The sequence below is a fragment of the Oncorhynchus mykiss genome, chromosome 12, assembly GCF_057628025.1.
Source record: "Oncorhynchus mykiss isolate SJ-2025 chromosome 12, ASM5762802v1, whole genome shotgun sequence".
Classification (NCBI taxonomy): Eukaryota; Metazoa; Chordata; class Actinopteri; order Salmoniformes; family Salmonidae; genus Oncorhynchus; species Oncorhynchus mykiss.
Window position 1 is genome coordinate 45,362,773 of NC_143033.1, and position 23,047 is coordinate 45,385,819.

General features: G+C 40.4%; 2 protein-coding genes and 1 long non-coding RNA gene across 6 annotated transcripts; 2 read left to right on the forward strand and 1 right to left on the reverse strand.

Annotated features, from left to right (window-relative positions):
- Nucleotides 1-2,041: 2,041 nt before the first annotated feature.
- Nucleotides 2,042-9,103, forward strand: LOC110537660 (homeobox protein otx5-like). Of its 4 annotated transcripts, none has more exons than XM_021623869.3 (3): nt 2,042-2,526; nt 5,253-5,428; nt 7,723-9,103. In XM_021623869.3, the coding sequence occupies exons 1-3, from the start codon at nt 2,445-2,447 to the stop codon at nt 8,365-8,367; spliced, it is 903 nt and encodes a 300-aa protein (XP_021479544.1). In that variant the 5' UTR covers nt 2,042-2,444; the 3' UTR covers nt 8,368-9,103. The 4 variants fall into 4 exon arrangements, with proteins under 4 accessions (XP_021479544.1, XP_021479545.1, XP_090048687.1 ...); XM_021623870.3 differs by having other exon boundaries at nt 5,277-5,428; XM_090192561.1 differs by lacking the exon at nt 2,042-2,526 and adding an exon at nt 3,134-3,364 and having other exon boundaries at nt 5,277-5,428.
- Nucleotides 9,104-10,081: 978 nt separating this feature from the next.
- LOC149979191 (uncharacterized) lies at nt 10,082-10,355 on the forward strand. The gene is made up of 2 exons (XR_016485089.1): nt 10,082-10,163; nt 10,243-10,355. It is a non-coding gene; the product is annotated as an uncharacterized LOC149979191 (long non-coding RNA).
- Nucleotides 10,356-13,936: 3,581 nt separating this feature from the next.
- LOC110537661 (histone H3.3A) lies at nt 13,937-19,590 on the reverse strand. The gene is made up of 4 exons (XM_021623872.3): nt 19,188-19,590; nt 16,223-16,365; nt 15,611-15,764; nt 13,937-15,465 (listed from the first exon to the last, which is right to left on the reverse strand). Exons 2-4 carry the CDS (start codon nt 16,348-16,350, stop codon nt 15,337-15,339), a joined length of 411 nt encoding a protein of 136 aa, XP_021479547.1. The 5' UTR covers nt 16,351-16,365; nt 19,188-19,590; the 3' UTR covers nt 13,937-15,336.
- Between the last annotated feature and the right edge of the window lie 3,457 nt (nt 19,591-23,047).

The window sequence follows — 23,047 nt, forward strand, 5'->3', positions numbered from 1 at the left end:
TTGTTTCAAAAACTATAAGCACATTTTCAATTGACTAAGTACAACACACAAAACCATGCAGACACTTTTTCATCAAATGTCATTGGTGTTTCGTCTAGAAATACACGTTCCTGTTAATATAAAGTAATTGCCTTTCACAAGGCAATGCTCACATTACTTTTGAAAATACATTTGACTATTGCTTAATATGACTGCTCTTAATTGATAATCACTTACAAAATGTAAATCTGATATTGACAAGATCAGATATGTACTGTACTGTATGTAACAAATGCATCCCCTATCCAAAATAACGTTTTTTTATGGGGAGTTAGGTAACACTGCGTTACTAAAATTGCATTGGCCAATGCAATACTGTAACACCGTAATATATGCCATTTACGTAGGAGCCACTTTTACCCGAAGTGACAACAGAGTCCACAAATGTTCATATGTGACCCCAGTGGGAATCAAACCCAACAACTCTGCTGTTGCTAGTGCCATGCTCTTACAAACTGAGTCACGTACAGAAGCACTACAATACATAAGTACAATACAATACTGTAAAATACAATATATGATTACAATAGAGGTAGAAGATGTATGATTGTAATCCCCATGAGCCCCACCCTCCTTGGGGGCAAGGATGAGGCATGCAATAACATCAATCCAGACCTGTCAGGCAAAATCTATATTCATCATCATCATAATAATACATTACGTATATATCATACTTTATATGTTTATACACCATAGACATACATCGACAAACCAGTTTAAAATCTATGTGATTACCAAACGGTTAAATTATTATAAATTAAGAGCAGTCGGATTAATTCAGAGTAAAATGTATTTTAACAGATTAGAAGAGGATCATTTCAAGTAATGTGGAAGGCAATTATTTTATATGAACATGTATTGCAATGTGAAACATGTAGGCCTATTTCTAAATGAAGCACTGATTCAGTTTGGTGAAAAGTGACCGTATGATTTTGTGTGTTGTACTTAGTCAATTTAACATGTGCTGTTGAAACAACTGCCTTTTTGAATATCTGTTTTTATTTTTGTAGTAAGAGTTGTGAACATTTACCACATACTTGTGAAAATTGCACCAAAGCAACTGAAAAAAACTGCAAATCAGTTTAATTTAAATAAAATTTGCTTAATTTGTCAAATTATTGGCAACATGTTTATTGTCCACCATATTCTAAATAAAAATGCAGTTTAGTTGGGCCAACATAACTCTACAAAAATCCCGTGAAAACATCGCAAAAACACATGTTTTTACAGATCAAATTAAACGAATATGAAATATTTTTCGGCGTATCACAAAAAAGTCAAAAGAAATTATGAATAAAATGTTGGTTCAGAGGATAGTTAATTACATCAACGTTTTAATTTGATTCCAAAGTAGGCTAATCGAAATGACTCTGGACCAACATTAACTAATTTCTCATTGATTTTCAAATTATAATTACAAATTGAAACATAAAATTATAGGCTTATTTGAGAATTTAATGGGAATATACTTTTTGAGTAATGCAATATATTAACCATGGACTCAATTCAGTCATTTTAATTACTATATTAATATAGTCCTAGGTCAAATATGTCCTCGGTATAATTTATAATATTATGTCTCGATTTCAAATGTTTAGAGAACGAATGTTTATCAGTTGTCGTTAATAAATCCTCGCATTTGAAAAAGTAGACTACAAAATATTATTTTTTGCTACAGCCCTGTATGTATAGTTTGAAATATACATATGTTCAACAAAAACAAAAAACGTTACCCAACCCATTACTAAGCAAAGATAAATCAGCCCAGGGCGTATATTATTTTGTTCCATGGAAATGTGACGAATGCGAAAATCTTAATGTGACATATTTCGTTTTCTACTACGAAAAAGTAGACCTATCTGCAAAATTGTTTGTAAATGTATCTGTGAATAAAAGTTTAATAGATGATGCGATGAAGTGTAGTGGGATGGGCAGAGACAAAATAGAGCGAGAAAGAGAGAGAGGGAGGGGGGTTCTGTGCGTCCACTTGGTACCTTTAATTAGCTCACCGTGTCTGTAAAATAAGTCAGTGTCGTGGCATCACCCCGCTCACCGGCAGCACCCACCTTTACCTGCTCCTGGCGCGCCAAAATATAAGAGTCCGCGCACTCTACTATGTCCTAAACTGCGGTGCGCAATTGTCACGAGGGTTGCACTTTACATTTTTTTGTGTTTTCGACAAGTCAAGTGAGAAACAGTAAGAGGGAAAATAAAGAAAGGCAAATAACTTTGAGACATCTCAAGATACCTTTGTCACTTGGCGAGGTCGATTTGGAGCGGGACCTAAACTTCAATACATTACCAACGGAGAGGGACTAGTGGGAAATAGCCAAATAAGTCCGTCGTGTGTGCCTGTTCAGAGAGACGACCAAGTGAGGGAGAAGGCATAAAAACCCGGTGCGAGGATGATGTCCTACATTAAGCAACCCCATTACGCCATGAACATGTCTGGGATGGACCTGCTACACACCACCGCTGGATACCCATGTGAGTAAAATAATATTACCTTTTTTTTATTGTCATTTACCTCCTTTTGTATTTTTTTTGTCAGAATTGATTTTAAAAAACATACACAACAACACAAAACATACACATAAAACGACGATAACATCACCCATGCCCAGACCCACCTGCTCATACCCCCATCTCCAGCGCACATATCATTCTCGGCCACATGGCCTCAAACTGCACCATTGTGTTTATCTCCATTGCCTACGCACTTTCAACATTTAGATAATAAAGACTTTACCACATTTTTTTCAATTTACCAATGTTTTTTCATTTTTCAAATATATATATATATATATATATTTGAAAAATGAAAAAACATTGGTAAATTGAAAAAAATGTGGTAAATTCTTTATTATCTAAATGTTGAAAGTGCGTTAGTTGGCCCAACTAAACTGCATTTTTATATATATATATATATATATATATATATATATATATATATATATATATATACTAAAACAAAAATATAAATGCAACATGCAACAATTTAAACGATTTTACTGAGTTACTATTCATATAAGGAAATCAGTTAATCAAATAAATTCATTAGGCCCTAATCTATGGATTTCACATGACTGGGCAGGAGCTTAGCCACAGGTGGACCTGGGAGGTCATAGGCCCACCCACTTGGGAGCCAGGCCCGCCCACTGGGGATGCAGGCCCAGCCAATCAGAAGGAGTTTTTCCCCACAAAAGGGCTTTATTACAGACAGAAATACTCCTCAGGGTGGCTGGTCTCAGACGATCCCGCAGGTGAGGAAGCTGGATGTGGAGGTCCTGGGCTGGAGTGGTTACATGTGGTCTGAGGTTGTGAGGTCTGTACTGCCAAAAAATTGTGTTGGAGGAGGCTTATGGTAGAGAAATGAACATTCAATTCTTTAGCAACAGCTCTGGTGGACATTCCTGCAGTCAGCATGCCGATCGCACGCTCCCTCAAAACTTGAGACATCTGTGGCATTGTGTTGTGTGACAAAACTGCACATTTTAAAGTGGCCTTTTATTGTCCCCAGCACAAGGTGCACCTGTGTAATGATCTTGCTAATGAATCAGCTTCTTTATATTCCACACCTGTCAGGTGGATAGATTATATTGGCAAAGGACAAATGCTCATTAACAGGGATGTAAACAAATTTGTGCACAAATTTTGAGAGAAATAAGCTTTTTTGTGCGTATGTAACATTTCTGGGGTATTTTATTTCAGCTGATGAAATATGGGACCAACACTTTACATGTTACGTTTATATTTTTTCTCGGGATACATTGGCCAAAGCTTGACGCTGCTCATGCGTAAAACAGTGTGCAGTGTATGCATTATGTCCATGCACCATGGATTTTTCAGCCCCTAAGGATTGGACCCTTTTTTTAAATTTTCGCCATAAAATACATACCCAAATCTAACTGCCTGTTTCTCAGGACCTGAATCAAGGATATGCATATTCTTGATACCATTTGAAAGGAAACACTTTGAAGTTTGTGGAAATGTGAAATTAATGTAGGAGAATATAACACATTAGCTCTGGTCTCCCCATCATCTTTGAAAAGCAAGAGAAAGGCCACAATGTATAATTCCAGTTTAGGCGCAATGTAGATTTTGTATGTATGTGCAAAGTTTTAGACTAATCCAATGAACCATTGCATTTCTGTAAAAAATATTGTACCAAGTCTGCTCAAATGTGCCTAATTGGTTTATAAATACATTTTCAAGTTCATTACTGTGCACTCTCCTTAAACAATTGCATGGTATTATTTCACTGTAATGGCTACTGTAAATTGGATAGTGCAGTTAGATTAACAAGAATTAAGCTTTCTGCCCATATCAGATATGTCTATGTCCTGGGACATTTTCTTGTTACTTACAATCTCATGTTAATCACGTTAGCGCACGTTAACTCAACCGTCCCACAGGGGGACACCGATCCTGTAGAGATTTTAATAATGTATAACAACATAACATAATAATGATAATAATAACTACAACAACAATAAGAATAAGAATATCAATGATAATATCAATAAGAATATCAATACTACTAATAATAGATTATTTTGAGACTTGTTCATGTGACAATATTCAACAAAGGGTAGGAAATAAAAGCGATTCCTATTCAAAAAGAAAAAATGAAATCATTGTGAGAATTGAAAAGAATAGAGAATAAAACAAAAAACAATGTCGATAGTCCAGGTTGGATAAATGTCAGAGTAGTCCTTTACATTCGGCTATGCATTTCTGTGTCAACATTTCTATTTTTGCATCTGCCATTACCATCATCACCAGTTGTAACACTTCTTCAACTAGCACACAATCACCATTTAGTGTAACACATATCTTCCCATATATGGGGAAAGACTAGTCAGGAAACTAATAGTTTTCTCATAGCCAACATTAGCATATGTGCCTTTCTTTTTTTTGTGCCTTTTTTTTATTACTAGGCTATGATTCATTTGGATATCTCAAAATACCATAAAGATAATAGAAACTATAGGCTATGACATTGCCCAATGACTTGTTTTACCATAGAGAGTGGTCATGATAGATATTGAAACCAATACCACTGTTATCAACAGATATAGCTACATCCCTTTACCAATGAACTGTATGACTTGCCAGCCTAATGAAATGCAATGTGAATGTCAATCACTTTGAGCACTGAGGAGTGCTACTGTCCATTAATGCCATTCCATCATACCATTATTGTCACACAGTCTCTGTGTCTCTGGATTTCTCAGCCACCCCGCGGAAGCAGCGTCGCGAGCGCACCACTTTCACACGCAACCAGCTGGATATCCTGGAGGCCATGTTCTCCAAGACCCGCTACCCCGACATCTTCATGAGGGAGGAGGTGGCCCTCAAGATCAACCTCCCCGAGTCGCGTGTACAGGTACGGTCTAATGATGATGGAATTATGTTTAACGTGATTTTTTCATGACTACCTTATCTCTGTACCCCACACATACGATTATCTGTAAGGTCCCTCAGTCGAGCAGTGAATTACAAACACAGATTCAACAACAAAGACCAGGGAGGTTTTCCAATGCATCGCAAAGAAGGGCATCTATTGGTAGATGGGTACAAATAAAATAAGCAGACATTGAATATCCCTTTGAGCATGGTGAAGTTATTTATTACACTTTGGATGGTGTATCAATACACCCAGTCACTACATAGATACAGGCGTCCATCCTAACTCAGCTGCCCGAGAGGAAAGAAACTGCTCAGGGATTTTACCTTGAGGCCAATGGTGACTGTAAAAAAAGTTACATGGCTGTGATAGGAAAAAAACTGAGTTAGTTACTCCACAATACTAACCTAAATGACAGAGTGAAGAAAAGGAAGCCTGTACAGAATAAGACTATTTCATCACATGCATCCTGACAAATTAAGTGTTCCCGAGTGGCCTAGTTACAGTTTATACTTAAATCAGCTTGAAAATCTATGGCAAGACTTGCAATTGTCTATCTATCAATGCTCAACAACCAAATTGACAGAGCTTGAAGAATTTTTTTTTTTTCAATTTTTTAATTTGACCCCTTTTTCTCCCCAATTTTGTGGGATCCAATTGTTTAGTAGCTACTATCTTGTCTCATCGCTACAACTCCCATACGGGCTCAGGAGAGACGAAGGTTGAAAGTCATGCGTCCTCCGATACACAACCCAACCAAGCCACACAGCGCCATCCAACCCGGTAACCAGCCGCACCAATGTGTCGGAGGAAACACCGTGCACCTGGCAACCTTGAATAGCGTGCACTGCGCCCGCCCCGCCACAGGAGTCGCTGGTGCGCGATGAGACCAGGATTTCCCTACCGGCCAAACCCTCCCTAACCCGGACGACGCTAGGGCAATTGTGTGTCGCCCCACGGACCTCCCGGTCGCGGCCGGTTACGACAGAGCCTGGCCGCGAATCCAGAGTCTCTGGTGGCGCAGCTGGCGCTGCAGTACAGCGCCCTTAACCACTCTTGAATAATTTTTTAAAGAATAATGTGCAAATATTAGACAATCCAGGTGTGCCAAGCTCTTAAAGACATACACAGAAAGATTCACAGCTGTAATCGCTGCCAAAGATTATTCTAACATGTATTGACTCAGGGGCATGAATACTTATGTAAATGAGATATTTCTGAATTTCATTTTCAGTAACTTTGCAAAAAGTTCTAAAAACATGTTTTCACTTTGTCATCATGGGTTATTGTGTGCAGATGGGTGAGAGAAAAATATATATTTTATCCATTTTGAATTCAAGCTGTAGCACAACAAAATGTGGAATAAGTCAGAGTATGAATACTTTCTGAAGGCACTGTAGATAAAGTAGCCAATATGAAAATATAAAGAAGAGATAGTGGCATATGCTCTCAGAGTACAATTCACCAGTATTGTGGTAAAGACTGTAGAAGGACATGTAGCCTACTAAATGCTCTGTACATACACATCCCACACTCGTGACAGTTTAGCTCACAGTTCTGTCCGATACGGTTTTGACACACAAATACTATCACAGAGTATACAGATGTAGGATCTTAAGTTGAGCCAGTATATTATGTGGATTATAATTAATGTAGACAGCCAGTATGAGGGTTTGCTTTCAAGCTAGTAAGAAAGGTGGGTTGTGCGTAGGAGAAAAAAATCAAGTTCAAAAGGTTTTTCCCTTACAAAAAAATGAATCAACCCTGACAAAAATGTCCATTCATTACAATCGAGAGTTCAAAAGGTACTCGCACTCAAACCATACAAAGGAATAACCCAAGGAGGCTGATTGATATAATTTAAGCATGGATTAAATAAAGTATATTATTTTAGCATATCAGCCTCCTTTGATTCTTCCTTTTCATGATTTGAGTGCGAGTACCTTTAGAACTCTCAATGGTATAATTAATGTACAATTTTGTAGGGAATGATACATTTTCATAAGGGAAAATCAACTTCAGAAGCATTTTTAAACCTCAAATATACAACAAGTTTTTTTCATTTCAATAAAGTTCTCTTGCAACAGGGTGATCAAATGAAGATCCTACATCTGTAGGTGCACATTGGCATAGTGACAGATATATCAACAATTATGTAGTAACATGATGTCCTTTTCCCTCCACCAAACAACTTACTTTCACAATCACAGAATTTCTACATATTTTCTTTCTCTATTCTAAGGGGTTGTGTTTGTCTGTCTCGGTCTCTGCAGGTGTGGTTCAAAAATCGCCGTGCCAAGTGCCGCCAGCAGCAGCAGCAGAGCAGCGGCCAGTCCAAGCCCCGCCCGCCCAAGAAGAAGGCGTCACCGGCCCAGGACCAGCCCAGCAATGGCCCCGACCCCTCATCCAACAACCCCTCTGGCTCCTACAGCCCCTCCCCCGACCCATCAGGCCCCTCCCTGCCCACTAGTGGCAACAACCCTGGCAATGCACCCATCTCCATCTGGAGCCCAGCCATCTCGCCACTCCCTGACCCTCTGGCCTCCTCGGCGCCCTGCATGCAGCGGCCCTCTGCCTACCCCATGAGCTACGGCCAGCCTCAGGCCTACGCCCAGGGCTACGCCGGCACCTCCTCCTATTTCACAGGCTTGGACTGTGGCGCCTACCTTTCGCCCATGCACTCACAGCTGTCGGCAAACGGCGCCCTCAGCCCCATCACCGTGCCCTCCATGGGGGGCTCGCTGAGCCAGTCACCCGCCTCGCTCTCCTCCCAGGGCTACGGCACGGCCGCTTCGCTGGGCTTCACCTCCGTCGACTGCCTGGACTACAAAGACCAGCAGGCGTGGAAGCTGGGCTTCAGCACCATGGACTGCCTGGACCACAAAGACCAGAATTCGTGGAAGTTCCAGGTGCTGTAGAGAAGAACAAGAACAAGAACAAGAGTGGGAGGAGTTGTGAATGAATGAGGCCCTCACCAGATACACGATCAAATACGATCAAATTATTCTGACAGATTACTTTGTTTTGGTTATTTCTTGTTTGTAAGTTTTGTTTCTCATTTATAATCTTGGTTTTTACAACCCCTGTAGAATGTGTTTTCCATTCAGGTGAGAGAGGAGAAGATAGACGCAGGGATATAATTGATACCTCCTGACTGTGAATGCAGGAGATCAGGTCCAGTTCATTTCTCATACAGTAGAAGGGAAGGATGCCCCTGAGGATCATACTATATGGAAAGACACTCAACTAGAAACGGACTTAAACACACAGGCCATGGTTCAGATGCATTGATTGGTCTGTCATGGAAAGACATCCTCAAGAGAATTCTATTGATACAACCACGCAATACTCAATCATTCCTCTGTTCTTTTTTCTGCTGTTTTCAAGAAACATATCAATAGATCATATTCACAGGGCTTTAATACTCTCTTAGTCTCTCTCTTTTTTGTTCTGAAAGACTATCAGTGTTAATTTGAGTTTAGTTGTTGTTATATATGCTACAATTTAAATCTTAATTTGGTTACTTTTAGGCTATTGGAGCTAACATGTTACTATGGTGTTAGGCTAGTGTCGTTGCTATTACATTTTGATGGGAGAAAAAAAAATGGCTTCTATGTTTTTTTGTGTGAAATATTAAAGCTAACTTTGAATCTACATTTATGCCCAACGAACGTCATTGTGATTACAAGTTTGAGTGACATTTTCGTTTCACAATTTATATGAAGGGGTTCAGGTTTTTTTGCATTCAAATATACTGTACATCATGTATTGGTATTCCCTATTTGGATTTTAAATTGGTTGAGTTGAAGTACAAAACTGACCCAGAACTTAACAAGTGGCCATGTTGTTATGTGTTATATTATGTGCGTGTAGTTTCTGTTGTGTTGCCCCCTTGGCCCACGAGTGCGTCTTGCTGTCAGGTATTTTTGCTGATCTGATTCTGGAGTGGCCCAATCCTCTTACCCTCCCTTTAGCAATGCCCTAAGTGAATTAGTCAGGATTACTCCTTTGTCCCCCTCTATCTCTCTTTCCTTATCTCTCTCCCTCCTTCATTCCCTCCCCATCTCTCTCTCTTTTCTCTCTACCTCTATCTCTCCCCCTCTTTTCCTCTTCCTTCTCTCTCGCAGTCTCTTTCCCTGTTTGTCGGTCATCTACATGTCTCTCAATCTCCTCTACCAATGGTCTCAATTTTTCCCTTTCTCCTTGAAAAAAGCTAAGTATACCCTATAAAAAGAAGGAAGGACACCCTTGATGATAATACTATATGGGAAAGACTTAACTAGAAACTGATTTAAACACACAGGCCATGGTTCAAACATATTTCAGATCAACTCAAACTCTGCTATAGAGGAAAATGAGTGACTCAGAGATGTCATCACTTCCTCTTTATTTATTTCCTTACAAAAATTGTTCAATGTCCAAAGAACAACCAAGGCTGTCATCTGTGACATAAAGTATTGTCTATCGTCCCTCAGGGTAACACAAAGAACATTTACTTCCTGCCGTATCCCACCCCTTCCCTCAAACCCATCTATTCCCCTTCATCTCTGCCAGCCTCTTATCCCCCTTTGCCTCCCTCCACACCCCCACTACTCCACCTCACCCCCCTCTTCTGACAACTCTTACAACTCAGTAATCCCTAGTTGACCTGGTTACATGCCATGCAATTTGACCACAAGTGGACATTTGTGTGCGGGTGTATACTTGTTTGTGAGTACAATATGTGTATTCAATGTGTATGCGATGTGTGTGTGTGTGTGTTCGTGTGTGTTATAAAATCGATGGACACTGAGTTACTCTGCAGCAATGTTCCTATCTTTGCCAATACGACATCTTCATTACAAATGTGTGTTGAAATCTAGACATTGCAAATGATGGATTCCATAAAAATGTTACAGTATCTGAAGATGACTAGATTCCTCATTAGGTGACAGAGTAACAATTTGTTACTTTAAACTTGGACAAATATGGACTCTGAAAATGAAAAACCTATTAATTTATAGAACAGAATAACTTTGTTTTTCAGAGTGGAACAAAAGTATATTTATCTAACAATGTTGCAAGTGAATAACATAGGAGGGTGATGAATTGATGAAGAGTTCCTTTGAACACAAACATAATAGAGTATAGCATTGAGAAAAGGGAAACTGGAGAGTTTTCCATAGCGCACTCAATACGCACACCACATACGCACTCAACTCGCTGGGTTAATCCCACACTTTAATCCCTCTGCCCTCCCTCTCTGTGATCTGATTGGTTAATCCCTGCCCTCTCTGTCTGGGTCCTGATTGGTTAATCTCTCTCAGAGTGTGCAGTGCGGTTGTAATCTGCCCGTCATCAGCACAGAGAGTTTTAGACAGACAGACATGTTGCCAGTAATCTCTGAAAGGAGCAGATGTGGTGGGGGATGGAGGAAGGACAGCAGCACTCAGCAGACCTTGGGGAAGGTGAATATAGAGACACAGCATTCCCAATGTGGGTCGTGTTCATTAACCACCAAACAGACACACAGGGAGGGACTAGCTGGAGTTGTCCAATCACAAACAACATCACAAACAACAACGTCCTACTACATACCCCAGCTGCAAAACTAACCCTGATATCTTCTTTTCCATTGCAAAGAGTTTTAAAATGTTGCCCATTGTCTGCCCTTCTATCTGAAGTATACTCACAAACTGTAAACCCTTAACACATAAGACGTAAATCACCAAATCATGACCCCTTAAAATATAGCATTTCCTTTCTCTTTAGGGAATAAGGAACACAAACACTCAACCACATCAGTTTAAACTTTTGAGTCCAATGACTACTCTAACTCAATGATGGAGAACTTAGTTCAGACGAGATGTGCGTACCCTAATGCAAAGAAACACTTATTCACACAATAAACGCTATTCACAAAATAAAGAGTGGGTCAAGTGGTATATGTATACAACATAAACCTGTATAAACCAGTTTTAAAAAACAAACAATTGTAAAACAATGGTCACCAACCCTGGTGATCATTGGAGAGCTACTGGACGTGGAGGTTTTACCTCCAGCCCAGCACAAAACTACTTCATTCATCTGAGTTTATCGAGACCTAGAGTTGATTAGCTGTATCAGGGTGGTATACATTCCACCGATTCTGTTGCAAAACATTTCTTAAACGGGAGCAAATGGAATGAAACGGGGAGGGACATACCTGAATGTGTTCAAAATAAACTCACATTTTGCTCTGTTTGCCTCCGTTTGGTTCTTAAACAGTAAATGGTTTCCGTCATGAATACACCCCAGGTGTTTTGGTGCTGTGTTGGCCGGAGAAAAGCCCTGCACACCACCGTACCTCTGCAGGACCAGGTTGATATTCATTAGTATCAAATTTGAGAGAATTTGTGCCTTTTGTGATAGAGGCACCACATTTCACACACAGCTAGGGCAAGTCCTACTACCTTCCCCAGCTGCCAAACTAACCCTGATTCAGATGACCATCCTACCCATGCTAGATTACGAAGATGTAATATAGATGTTTTTTTTATCCTAGCCCTTGTAGGAGGATGACTTGCCTATTTAAATAAAGGTTAAATAAAAAATGGAAGAAATAAACATAGGCTACCTGGGTCGTGTTCACTAAGCAAGAAACTGATGGAAAAAAACTGTCCAAAACAGAGAGATACTATTTTAACTTCAGAAACACTCATTTTCATTTTCCACCGCACGTTTGGAAACTTTTGGCAACTATATATCCCTACTAGTTGGTGGAACTGTAGCGCAGTACAAACTGTGCCAAATCTACTGCTGTTCAACTTCTTACCCCTCTGGTCAGGCATTGTAAGAGGAACTAGGAAAGAAAACAGGCATGTCTACCTACGCACACAGATCTCTGATGATGTAACAAAAATAAATACATTTACAAAGCTCTGACAACCTAATCTAACTTGGGATTCGCTATCTTACACTGCTATATAGCACATTTTCGACAATTCCTCTTGGAGTGGGCCACTAACAAAAGTGTAAGCAAGGAGCATAGGATTGCAATGCATATTCACATGCAAAAAGCAATTGGTTTCTATTGTGCTTTAGGAATGACATTCCATGAGAGCAACATTACTTTCAAAAACATGATTTCAAGCTGTATATCATTTGTTTGCTTTGCCTTATTGGCAAAGATAGGAACATTGCTGCAGAGTAACTCAGTGCCTGCAAAAACAAACATTTGAGTTCTAGCTCCTTAGTTTTTTGGATACGACAGGGCAGGGATGGGCAACTGTCTGCCGGCGGACCGCACCCCTTTCGAAGGCACTCATTCGGGGTCTCAACTTACTGTTGCAAGATAGAGGGGGAGGCACACAATGCAAATAGTCCGGGTAACCATTTGGTTACCTGTTCAGGAGTCTTATGGCTTGGGGGTAAAAACTGTTGAGAAGCCTTTTTGTCCTAGACTTGGCACTCCGGTACAGCTTGCCATGTGGTAGTAGAGAGAACAGTCTATGACTAGGGTGGCTGGGGTCTTTGACAATTTTTAGGGCCTTCTTCCGACACTGCCTGGTGTAGAGGTCCTGGATGGCAGGCAGCTTTGCCCCAGTGATATACTGGGCCATTAGCACTACCCTCTGAAGTGCCTTACGGTCGGAGGCCGAGCAATTGCCATACCAGGCAGTGATGCAACCGGTCAGGATGCTCTTGATGTTGCAGCTGTAGAACCTTTTGAGGATCTCAGGACCCATGCCAAATGTTCTATGTTTGCTGAGGGGGAAATCGGCAAGTTTCTCTTATGTGAGTCACTGCTAGTCACTCAATTAGCCCATGTCAGTTAACATTTTTTAGATTGGTAAATAAGTCTAGCGGTCAGGTATCTAAATTTAGTAATCATGGTTGAATTATCAGCCAAGGGTTTCCACATTGATTGTTTTTATTTAACTAGGCAAGTCAGTTAAGAACATATTCTTATATGCAATAACGGCCTACCCCGGCCAAACACTAAACCGGACGACGCTTGGCCAATTGTGCGCCACCCTATGGGACTCCTAATCACGGCAGGTTGTGATACAGCCTGGAATGAAACCAGGGTCTGTAGTGACGCCTCTAGCACTGAGATGCAGTGCCTTAGACCGCTGCGCCACTTGGGAGCCCTGTCAGTCTCACTCAGATATTAAAAACTGCAAACATTTCTCTCCAGTTTATGGCAAAATGTGTAGAATCACAGGAAATTAGCTCTAAAAAAGTTATTTCCTCTCTGCCCCATAGCAAAATTAGTAGAATTGCATGATGCACATGTGGGTATACAGACATGTGAGCAACCCCAGTCCCTCAATGACTTCAGATTTTTTGTGGCCCCCACCAAAAGGTTCCCATCGGTAATCTAGTTGCATTTATAAGTCATATTCTTTCAAATCAAAATGGGTAGCTCACCGGAATGTTTCATCAATCAAAACCCTACATCTCTTAGACTACGCACACAACAAGTAAAGAGCGAAACATTTGTAGAAAAGGAAACGGACAAAGACACCCATTTGGATATCTATTTATTACCACCATAATATGAGAAATTTGGAAAATACAAACATCAGCTTATTTAAACATCTGAAAATCTGGAGGAATAAGAAAAAATAAGAAAACAAACATGAGGTTATATTGTGTATCACAAATTTCGAGGAAAAGGACAGATTCTATCGTCAGAGCTAGAGACGTGAGAGCAACAGAAAAGAACCCAAACGTGCAGAGTAACTCTTGCTACTACAAAGTCAATTTATACAGATGTGACAACTCTAATGCTCATCTTAAGAGACAGAGATCAGGTAAAGAGATTGAGAGTAGCATCATGGATAATGACAAACTGATAGTGAGAAACGAAATAGGAAGGCGGCTGGTATATATCGGCCCCGTGTGGCTGCCATTGGAACAGGAGCTCGCTTATGAAACAGAGCTCTTCCTGATTGGTTTAAAAATAATTCTGTAAAAACAAGAGTTTCCCATGTCTGAAAACATCAATCACTTTTTTTCTCCTTATTCCTATTTTGACATCTCTGGCAGTTGTAAAAAGAAAATGTATGAATTATATATATATTTTTTAATGACACCATATCCACAATGATAGTAATAATAATACAAAAAATTAAGTAGCCAAGAAGAGATACTCGTTTGCCTTTGAATACAATTTGCTTGGCTGATCAGAGCTCTCACACCAACAGACTAATGGCGCTCCACAGACAACCACCCCCCAACCATCAATTTAGAGGGGCAGGAGAGTGTGGAAGGGCTGGATAGGGATCAGGGGAGTAGGCGGGGAAGGGGTCTGGCTGTGGTGGGCAGGAGGGTGCATGGGGAGAGTACCCCAGATCAGGTGTAGAGGATGGAGCAGGAAGTGGGTGAGAATGGGAGGTGGGCAGACAGGGCAGAGGCCCTGGGGTTAGTTTAAGTAGCACCCTGCTGTGGAAGTTGCCACTCCCCTTAAGCAGACTAGCCCCGGGCGACACCCCTATGGTCTGCCCCCGTGTGTGTGTGTGTGTGTGAGTGTTGCAGAAACCCGACGCCTGTCGCAAAACACACACACATGCCTGATATCTCCCCTGGTCAATCAGAGTGGTTTTGTTGTAGGAGAGCTGAGAATGCATGGTTCTAAGCATGTGTGTGTATTTGTCTGATCAGCGACTCCTACTACATGCACAAAAAAGATACCCTATAGCATCTGCTGAAGACAAAAACTATGAGAGACGAGACTTTTCAAACACATTTCTATCTCATCATAATCACTGTTACTCTAAAGTCTACCAATAAGAATACAGCGAGAGGGGGCTGAGGAGAGAGATGGAAGGGCGGGGGGAACGAGAGAGTGAAGGTGAGGACAGTTAGAGGTAAAGAAAAAAAGAGAATAGAGCTGAAACATTGGAGAAAAGAAAGGACAGCATCTAAGCACGCTCTCCACGGATGCGGCGTGCCAGCTGGATGTCTTTGGGCATGATGGTGACACGCTTGGCATGGATGGCGCACAGGTTGGTGTCCTCAAACAGACCCACCAGGTATGCCTCGCTCGCCTCCTGCAGACAGAATCATTTTCACACACACACACGCATGGTGAACAGTGGGTCAGCACAAAAATAGGAATTTTGAGATGTGTATAGGCCAATTAGGACATGATCTGGGTTAGGAGGAACAGAGCTTCACTCACACACAGCCACTGACCTGAAGTGCTCCGATGGCGGCGCTCTGAAAGCGCAGGTCGGTCTTGAAGTCCTGAGCAATCTCCCTCACCAGGCGCTGGAAGGGCAGCTTGCGGATAAGCAGCTCAGTGGACTTCTGGTACCGACGGATCTCACGGAGCGCCACAGTGCCGGGCCTGGAACCAACACACTGTCAGTATGACTAGGGGGAAAAAGTCATTATATTCTTTTCTCTTTTACTATAGTACTTCACTGCTCATATCCCCATGCTGAATGCTACTGCCCTGGTTGTTTCTGGCCATGGTAAACACTGAATGGTGACGACCGTTTACCAGCAGTCACTGCTTAGTTATAAGGCTTGTTGAACGGCTAATTGAAAACAGTGTCTGCGTCTGAAATGTCCCCCTATTTCCTATGTGTCCTGGTCAAAAGTAGTGCGCTATATAGGAAATAGGGTGGCATTTCGGACACACAGGGACTTATAGGATTGTCAAGTCATTTCCATAACAATATGGATTGGTAGCACCTGTGTGGTTTCACACAAGCTCTACATGTCATAATAGGGCTGTATCCACGTGTGTACTTTCAATGGTGAACACAAACTTTTATTTCTAGGGGTGAACCGATGCTTTACCTGTAACGATGGGGCTTCTTGACCCCACCGGTGGACGGCGCACTCTTGCGGGCAGCCTTGGTGGCCAGCTGCTTACGTGGAGCCTTTCCTCCAGTGGATTTACGGGCGGTCTGCTTGGTACGAGCCATGACGAGTTAGTTATACTTGAAAGACAGGAAAAACCACATTGGAAACGCGTTGAATGTGTCAACAACGCTCTGTTATACACATTCTGTGAGTTGCAAATATATTGAAATACAATTTTTCCAAGTGTTAAGCGTACTAGTCTGATTAATCAGACTAATACACAATTCATTGGAATATACAGCCTGATACATTTGTGTGGAAAATCTTGTAAATGTTCCTTACGAGCCAGAATGTTAAATAACAATACATTTAAACTTACTGTACCAGTTGTCTGTGCGGTTTGTCCTTCTGCTACTCAAAATGAGAAAAAACATCCATAGGAAAGTATTGCTAACCTGACTTTTTAGAGAGCTGGTTTATGGTTCAGTACCTAGGCAGTTTGTTTTATATTGGAAATTGAATTTTAAAAAATTAAAAAAGATCGTTCTCCATCCTCCCCTGATTCAGAATATACAAGTTTCTTTGTCATGTCATGCTTGCTTCAATAGGTACTGATGGAAAAAAAAAATCATAAAACTTTACCTAAGTCCCAAACAAATATAGGGCGCGTTCGCAAAGTATTCAGACCCCTGGACTTTTTCCACATTTTGTTATTTTGCAGCCTTATTCTAAAATGGATTAAATGTTTATCGTTTTCTACCCTTTATCAATCTACACGCATAATGACAAAGCAAAAACATTTTGGGGCATTTTTGCAAATTTGCAATAACAAAAAAATACAACAAAAAATACAAAAAGAAAAAAAAAGAAAAAAAAAGTATTCAGACTATACTCAGTACTTTGTTGAAGCACCTTTGGCAGCGATTACAGCCTTGAGTCTTCTTTGGTATGACGCTACAAGCTTAGCACACCTGTATTTGGGGAGTTTCTCCCATTCTTCTTTGCAGATCCTCTCAAGCTCTGTCAGGTCTCTCCAGAGATGTTCGATCGGGTTCAAGTCTGGGCTCTGGCTGGTCCACTCAAGGACATTCAGAGGCTTATCCCGTAGCCACTCCTGCGTTGTCTTGGCTCTGTGCTTAGGGTCGTTGTCCTGTTGGAAGGTGAACCATTGCCTCAGTCTGAGGTCCTGAGCACTCTGGAACAGGATTTCATCAAGGATCTCTATGTATTTTGTTCCGTTCATCTTTCCCTCGATCCTGAGTAGTTTCCCTGTCCCCGACGCTGGAAAAACATCCCCACAGCAGAATGCTGCCACCACCATGCTTTACTGTAGGGATGGTGCAAGGTTTCTTCCAGACGTGATGCTTGGCATTCAGGCCAAAGAGTTCAATCTTGGTTTCCTCAGAGCAGAGAATCTTGTTTTGTATTGGATATTGAACCTGGCTGGGGAGCCAGCTCTAGGTGGTTCCAAATTTCTTCCATTTAAGAATGATGGAGGCCACTGTGTTCTTGGGGACCTTTAATGCTGCAGACATTTTTGTTACCCTTCCCCAGATCTGTGCCTTGCCACAATCCTGTCTCAGCGCTCTCCAGACAATGTTTTCAACCTCACAACTTGGTTTTTGCTCTGACATGCACAGTCAACTGTGGGACCTTATATAGACAGGTGTGTGCCTTTCCAAATCATGCCCAATCAATTTAATTTACTACAGGTGGACTCCAATTAAGTTGTAGAAACATCTCAAGGATTATCAATAGAAACAGGATGCACCTGAGCTTAATTTCGAGTCTCATAGCAAAGGGTCTGAATACTCAAGGTATCTGTTTTTCTATTTCTAATAAATTTGCAAAAATGTCTAAAAATACATTCTCGCTTTGTCATTATGGGGTATTGTGTGTAGATTGATGAGGACTTATTTATTTAATCCATTTTAGAATAAGGCTGCAACGTAACAAAATGTGGAAAAAGTCAAGGCGTCTGAATACTTTCAGAATGCACTGTACCTACAAGCTCTCTTAAAAAGTCAGGTAAACAATACTTTCCCGTGGATATTTTGTCTGAAATTTTGAGCAGCAAAAGGCCAAACCACACGTACAACCGGTATAGTAATTGTAAATTCATTAAACATTCTGGCTTGTAAGGGATATTTAGCTGATTTTTTTGCAAACAAATGTCTCAAGTTTATATACCAATTTATTGTGTATTACAGCCTGATTAATCAGACTAACTAGTATGTTGCTATTATGGAGAAATTATGATTGAAATGGTTCCATCTGGAGTACTACTCTGTTATGACAACTTTCTATTTTGCTGAACAGCTGCAATGCTACAGCAACAGTGGGCCAGTCATGGAAATCTATTTCTCTGAGCCAGTATCCTACCCGTGAACACTCAGATACTGCCCAACCAATCAAACTAGTATGCAGATCGCCTATCGAAAAACATCCAATCCAGTGGGCATTTTTCTCGCTGTCGACCAATCAAGATACACTACTTAGAACGTAGGGATGGGTCCACAAACCATTGTGCCGCCTCTAACCGCAAGATTATGGCCGCAGATGAAGAGGCAATCGAATAGTCTACCAATGTACTGGCAAAGAGCGGGACATGAACTTTGAAAAATCTAATAAAAACAAAGCAAAATTCAGGACTAAGAGTATTAAAACATCAAAGTAGACAACTGTAGCTATCCAAAAAGTTGCTTTGAGTTGTATGTGAATGTTTGTTTACACCGTACAAGCGAAGTAAAACTATACATGAAATTGGATCAGAATTTTATATCTGCTTCCGCCAGTGGAAGTAGAAAGCCTCTGGCATCGCGGCAGTCGCTTTTCCATTTCTACACCGACGGAATGGAAGGATATTTTGAAATAAAATGAAGTTTAACCAATCTAAAACTTATATAAAAATGTGGCTAAATGTTTTAGACAAAACAACATGCTAAAATATGCCACTTACCTGACGTGAATATAAATGTTTTTTCGCAAGGAAATAAATGTTATGGTTGTCTAGCAGTTTCAGTATTTACTATCTCTCACACAATGGTGGGAACACGGCGTCCAGCAGGAAAATGGCTGCCGTGTCAATCATTCTACTCCCATAATGCAACGTGTTTCATTTTTGTAAACACCGTTTTCTGATGATCGAATCTTTCCCTGAAAGGAACATTTGCATTGCTTTCTAGTGAATTGTCTATCAATGTGAAGTAATATAATAAGAAATACCCTAAAGACCCTAAATACCCTAAAGAAAGAATATGGTAGTAACCACAGTTTTATCTGTCTGCTTTTCCAACAGCGTGTGCTATGCCAAAGAGGCAGTCTCCTCTTTCACTGCAACAGCCTACATTTATTTGTAGGCTAAAACATGTACGTAGGCCTATATTATGCAATAAGGCATCAGCTGGCATATAAAAGTTAGCTAACAATTTATTAAGCAAATACAATATATTCAAAACTATGAGGATTCTGTGTTATGCAATATAGCAGTTACCATATATGTGATTGAATATTATCTGCTGTTGGCTTGTGTGGATGTATGTGTTATGCAACATTGCTGACTTGAGACATTGAGGCTTTTCTCATGATGGAAAAATACAGAATAACATGAAGACAGGACCTGTGCAATGAGTTGGGGGGGGGCACATTCAGAACGTAGTGTTGCGAGAACAAACGGTCTTTTGTTAGATAACAGGAGCCAGGTGCCTGCTAACAGTATATTCTACACAGCTACAATGACTGACCGCTGAAGCGCTTAGGGCGCTGGGACCAGCCTCTGAGCCAACAATCAACGATAGGCTGGGTGAGTCTAAACCACACCCAGTCTCTACTCTGACAGGCCGGCTCGGAAGCAGGAACTACCTCTGTAAGAGTATATCTATAATATCTTTGTCAGGAACAAGTTAGTTCTCTGTTTTGCCCTGTGAGGTGGGACAGAGAGCCCGTATATACGAAAATTGCATTTACCACTTATTGCTTAGCTAATAAAAAATACATAGTATACAATCGGTGACTCAGTGTCATACTTATCCAGATAGCAGATTTGAATTGGCGCAACCCTAACAAAACAACCACACAATCTGGGAAAGGGTTAAGAAAAAAGGAGAGAGGCACAGATTGGTGTCATTGACCATCAAAGTGAGTGTCATGGACATTTAAAGTGAAAATCAAGGATAATTTAAGGTTTTGTTGATTAATCATGGCTGATTTGAGAGCTTCATAAAAAAAATATAATTTTATCGTTTAGAGATTAAGTAAATAATTATATTAATTTGCCTTACTGTAGGTCTGCTTTAAAACAGCCTTCCCATTGTGTGTGATGAATTGGATCACTGAATTACAGTGTTATTAAGAAGTTGTAACCACTGACATTTAATTCAAACAAAAAATAACACTTGATTTTGTAGGATGGTTTATTTTTTATGGTGGAAAGGCATGGTGTAGAAGGGTCAGACTTGATTTATGACTCAATGCTAAAAACCACATGAACAAGCAGAGTTTAATAGGCTTTTGAATTCAGTTTTAAAATATTTGTAAATATTGCCGCTTGTTTCTAATATTTCAAGTGAAGGTCTTTTAGGGGAGTATGCGAGGCACAGACATTCGCATAGGCTAGCAAAATTCTGCTAGGAGCAAACCATTAGATGTTGGTTTCATGTGCTCTGTCTCCCTCTAGTGGTATGGTTTGCTTCTGCTTCTCTGAAGTTCACCATCATGTGAATATTGTTTTGGAGAAAAACTACATCAACATAGATTGATTGACAAGTGTGTAGGCTACAACTGATGTCTAATAAATTATACATGTATTCCCCTATGTATTTATTTGGACAATGAAGCTAAACCTTTTAATTCGGCTCTCTCAGCATTTTGGATATGAGATACAATGGCTATAGTACAAAATGTCACCTTTTATTTGAGGGTATTTTCTTACATATTTGTTTTACCGTAGAAATGAAAGCCTTTTATGTATATAGTCCCCATTTGAAGTTGTTCAGAAACATATTCTATTCTTATTTACAATAAAATTGACTACAAAATCACCCAATGCATTATTTACTATACATTTCTATTGGGCACAACATAATCCGAAACAACCAAAACCAAATGCAAATGCTTCCAACAAGTTTGTAGAGTCACAAGCTTGATTTAGTCATTGCATGCTAGGAATATGTGACCAAATACTAAACTTTGAACTACATTTAATGCACTTGGTTCAAATACTTATGACACCTTCAAATGCGATACATAAAGTGCATTCATTTCTAAACTATAAAACAGATATATATGAAAATACCCTCAAATAAAAGGTGACATTCTGTACATTCTGTGCCTCATATAAAACATTTGATCTGAAATCCAAAATGCTGGAGCATAGAGACAAATTAAACTTTTTTAACTTCACTGTCCAAATATATAAGTAGGGGCGTGTATTTGATACATACAGTGCCTTGCGAAAGTATTCGGCCCCCTTGAACTTTGCGACCTTTTGCCACATTTCAGGCTTCAAACATAAAGATATAAAACTTTATTTTTTTGTGAAGAATCAACAACAAGTGGGACACAATCATGAAGTGGAACGACATTTATTGGATATTTCAAACTTTTTAAACAAGTCAAAAACTGAAAAATTGGGCGTGCAAAATTATTCAGCCCCCTTAAGTTAATACTTTGTAGCGCCACCTTTTGCTGCGATTACAGCTGTAAGTCGCTTGGGGTATGTCTCTATCAGTTTTGCACATCGAGAGACTGACATTTTTTCCCATTCCTCCTTGCAAAACAGCTCGAGCTCAGTGAGGTTGGATGGAGAGCATTTGTGAACAGCAGTTTTCAGTTCTTTCCACAGATTCTCGATTGGATTCAGGTCTGGACTTTGACTTGGCCATTCTAACACCTGGACATGTTTATTTTTGAACCATTCCATTGTAGATTTTGCTTTATGTTTTGGATCATTGTCTTGTTGGAAGACAAATCTCCGTCCCAGTCTCAGGTCTTTTGCAGACTCCATCAGGTTTTCTTCCAGAATGGTCCTGTATTTGGCTCCATCCATCTTCCCATCAATTTTAACCATCTTCCCTGTCCTTGCTGAAGAAAAGCAGGCCCAAACCATGATGCTGCCACCACCATGTTTGACAGTGGGGATGGTGTGTTCAGGGTGATGAGCTGTGTTGCTTTTACGCCAAACATAACGTTTTGCATTGTTGCCAAAAAGTTCAATTTTGGTTTCATCTGACCAGAGCACCTTCTTCCACATGTTTGGTGTGTCTCCCAGGTGGCTTGTGGCAAACTTTAAACAACACTTTTTATGGATATTTTTAAGAAATGGCTTTCTTCTTGCCACTCTTCCATAAAGGCCAGATTTGTGCAATATACGACTGATTGTTGTCCTATGGACAGAGTCTCCCACCTCAGCTGTAGATCTCTGCAGTTCATCCAGAGTGATCATGGGCCTCTTGGCTGCATCTCTGATCAGTCTTCTCCTTGTATGAGCTGAAAGTTTAGAGGGACGGCCAGGTCTTGGTAGATTTGCAGTGGTCTGATACTCCTTCCATTTCAATATTATCGCTTGCACAGTGCTCCTTGGGATGTTTAAAGCTTGGGAAATCTTTTTGTATCCAAATCCGGCTTTAAACTTCTTCACAACAGTATCTCGGACCTGCCTGGTGTGTTCCTTGTTCTTCATGATGCTCTCTGCGCTTTTAACGGACCTCTGAGACTATCACAGTGCAGGTGCATTTATACGGAGACTTGATTACACACAGGTGGATTGTATTTATCATCATTAGTCATTTAGGTCAACATTGGATCATTCAGAGATCCTCA

Bases quoted from the DNA above. Each gene is read 5' to 3' on its own strand.
- LOC110537660 (XM_021623869.3), top strand. From the start codon at position 2,445: ATGATGTCCTACATTAAGCAACCCCATTACGCCATGAACATGTCTGGG. The intron at 2,527-5,252 runs GTGAGTAAAATA...ATTGTCACACAG, and splicing joins CACCACCGCTGGATACCCAT to TCTCTGTGTCTCTGGATTTC. The intron at 5,429-7,722 runs GTACGGTCTAAT...CGGTCTCTGCAG, and splicing joins TCCCCGAGTCGCGTGTACAG to GTGTGGTTCAAAAATCGCCG.
- LOC110537661 (XM_021623872.3), bottom strand. From the start codon at position 16,350: ATGGCTCGTACCAAGCAGACCGCCCGTAAATCCACTGGAGGAAAGGCT. The intron at 15,765-16,222 runs GTAAAGCATCGG...TGTTGGTTCCAG, and splicing joins AAGAAGCCCCATCGTTACAG to GCCCGGCACTGTGGCGCTCC. The intron at 15,466-15,610 runs GTCAGTGGCTGT...TTCTGTCTGCAG, and splicing joins CCGCCATCGGAGCACTTCAG to GAGGCGAGCGAGGCATACCT.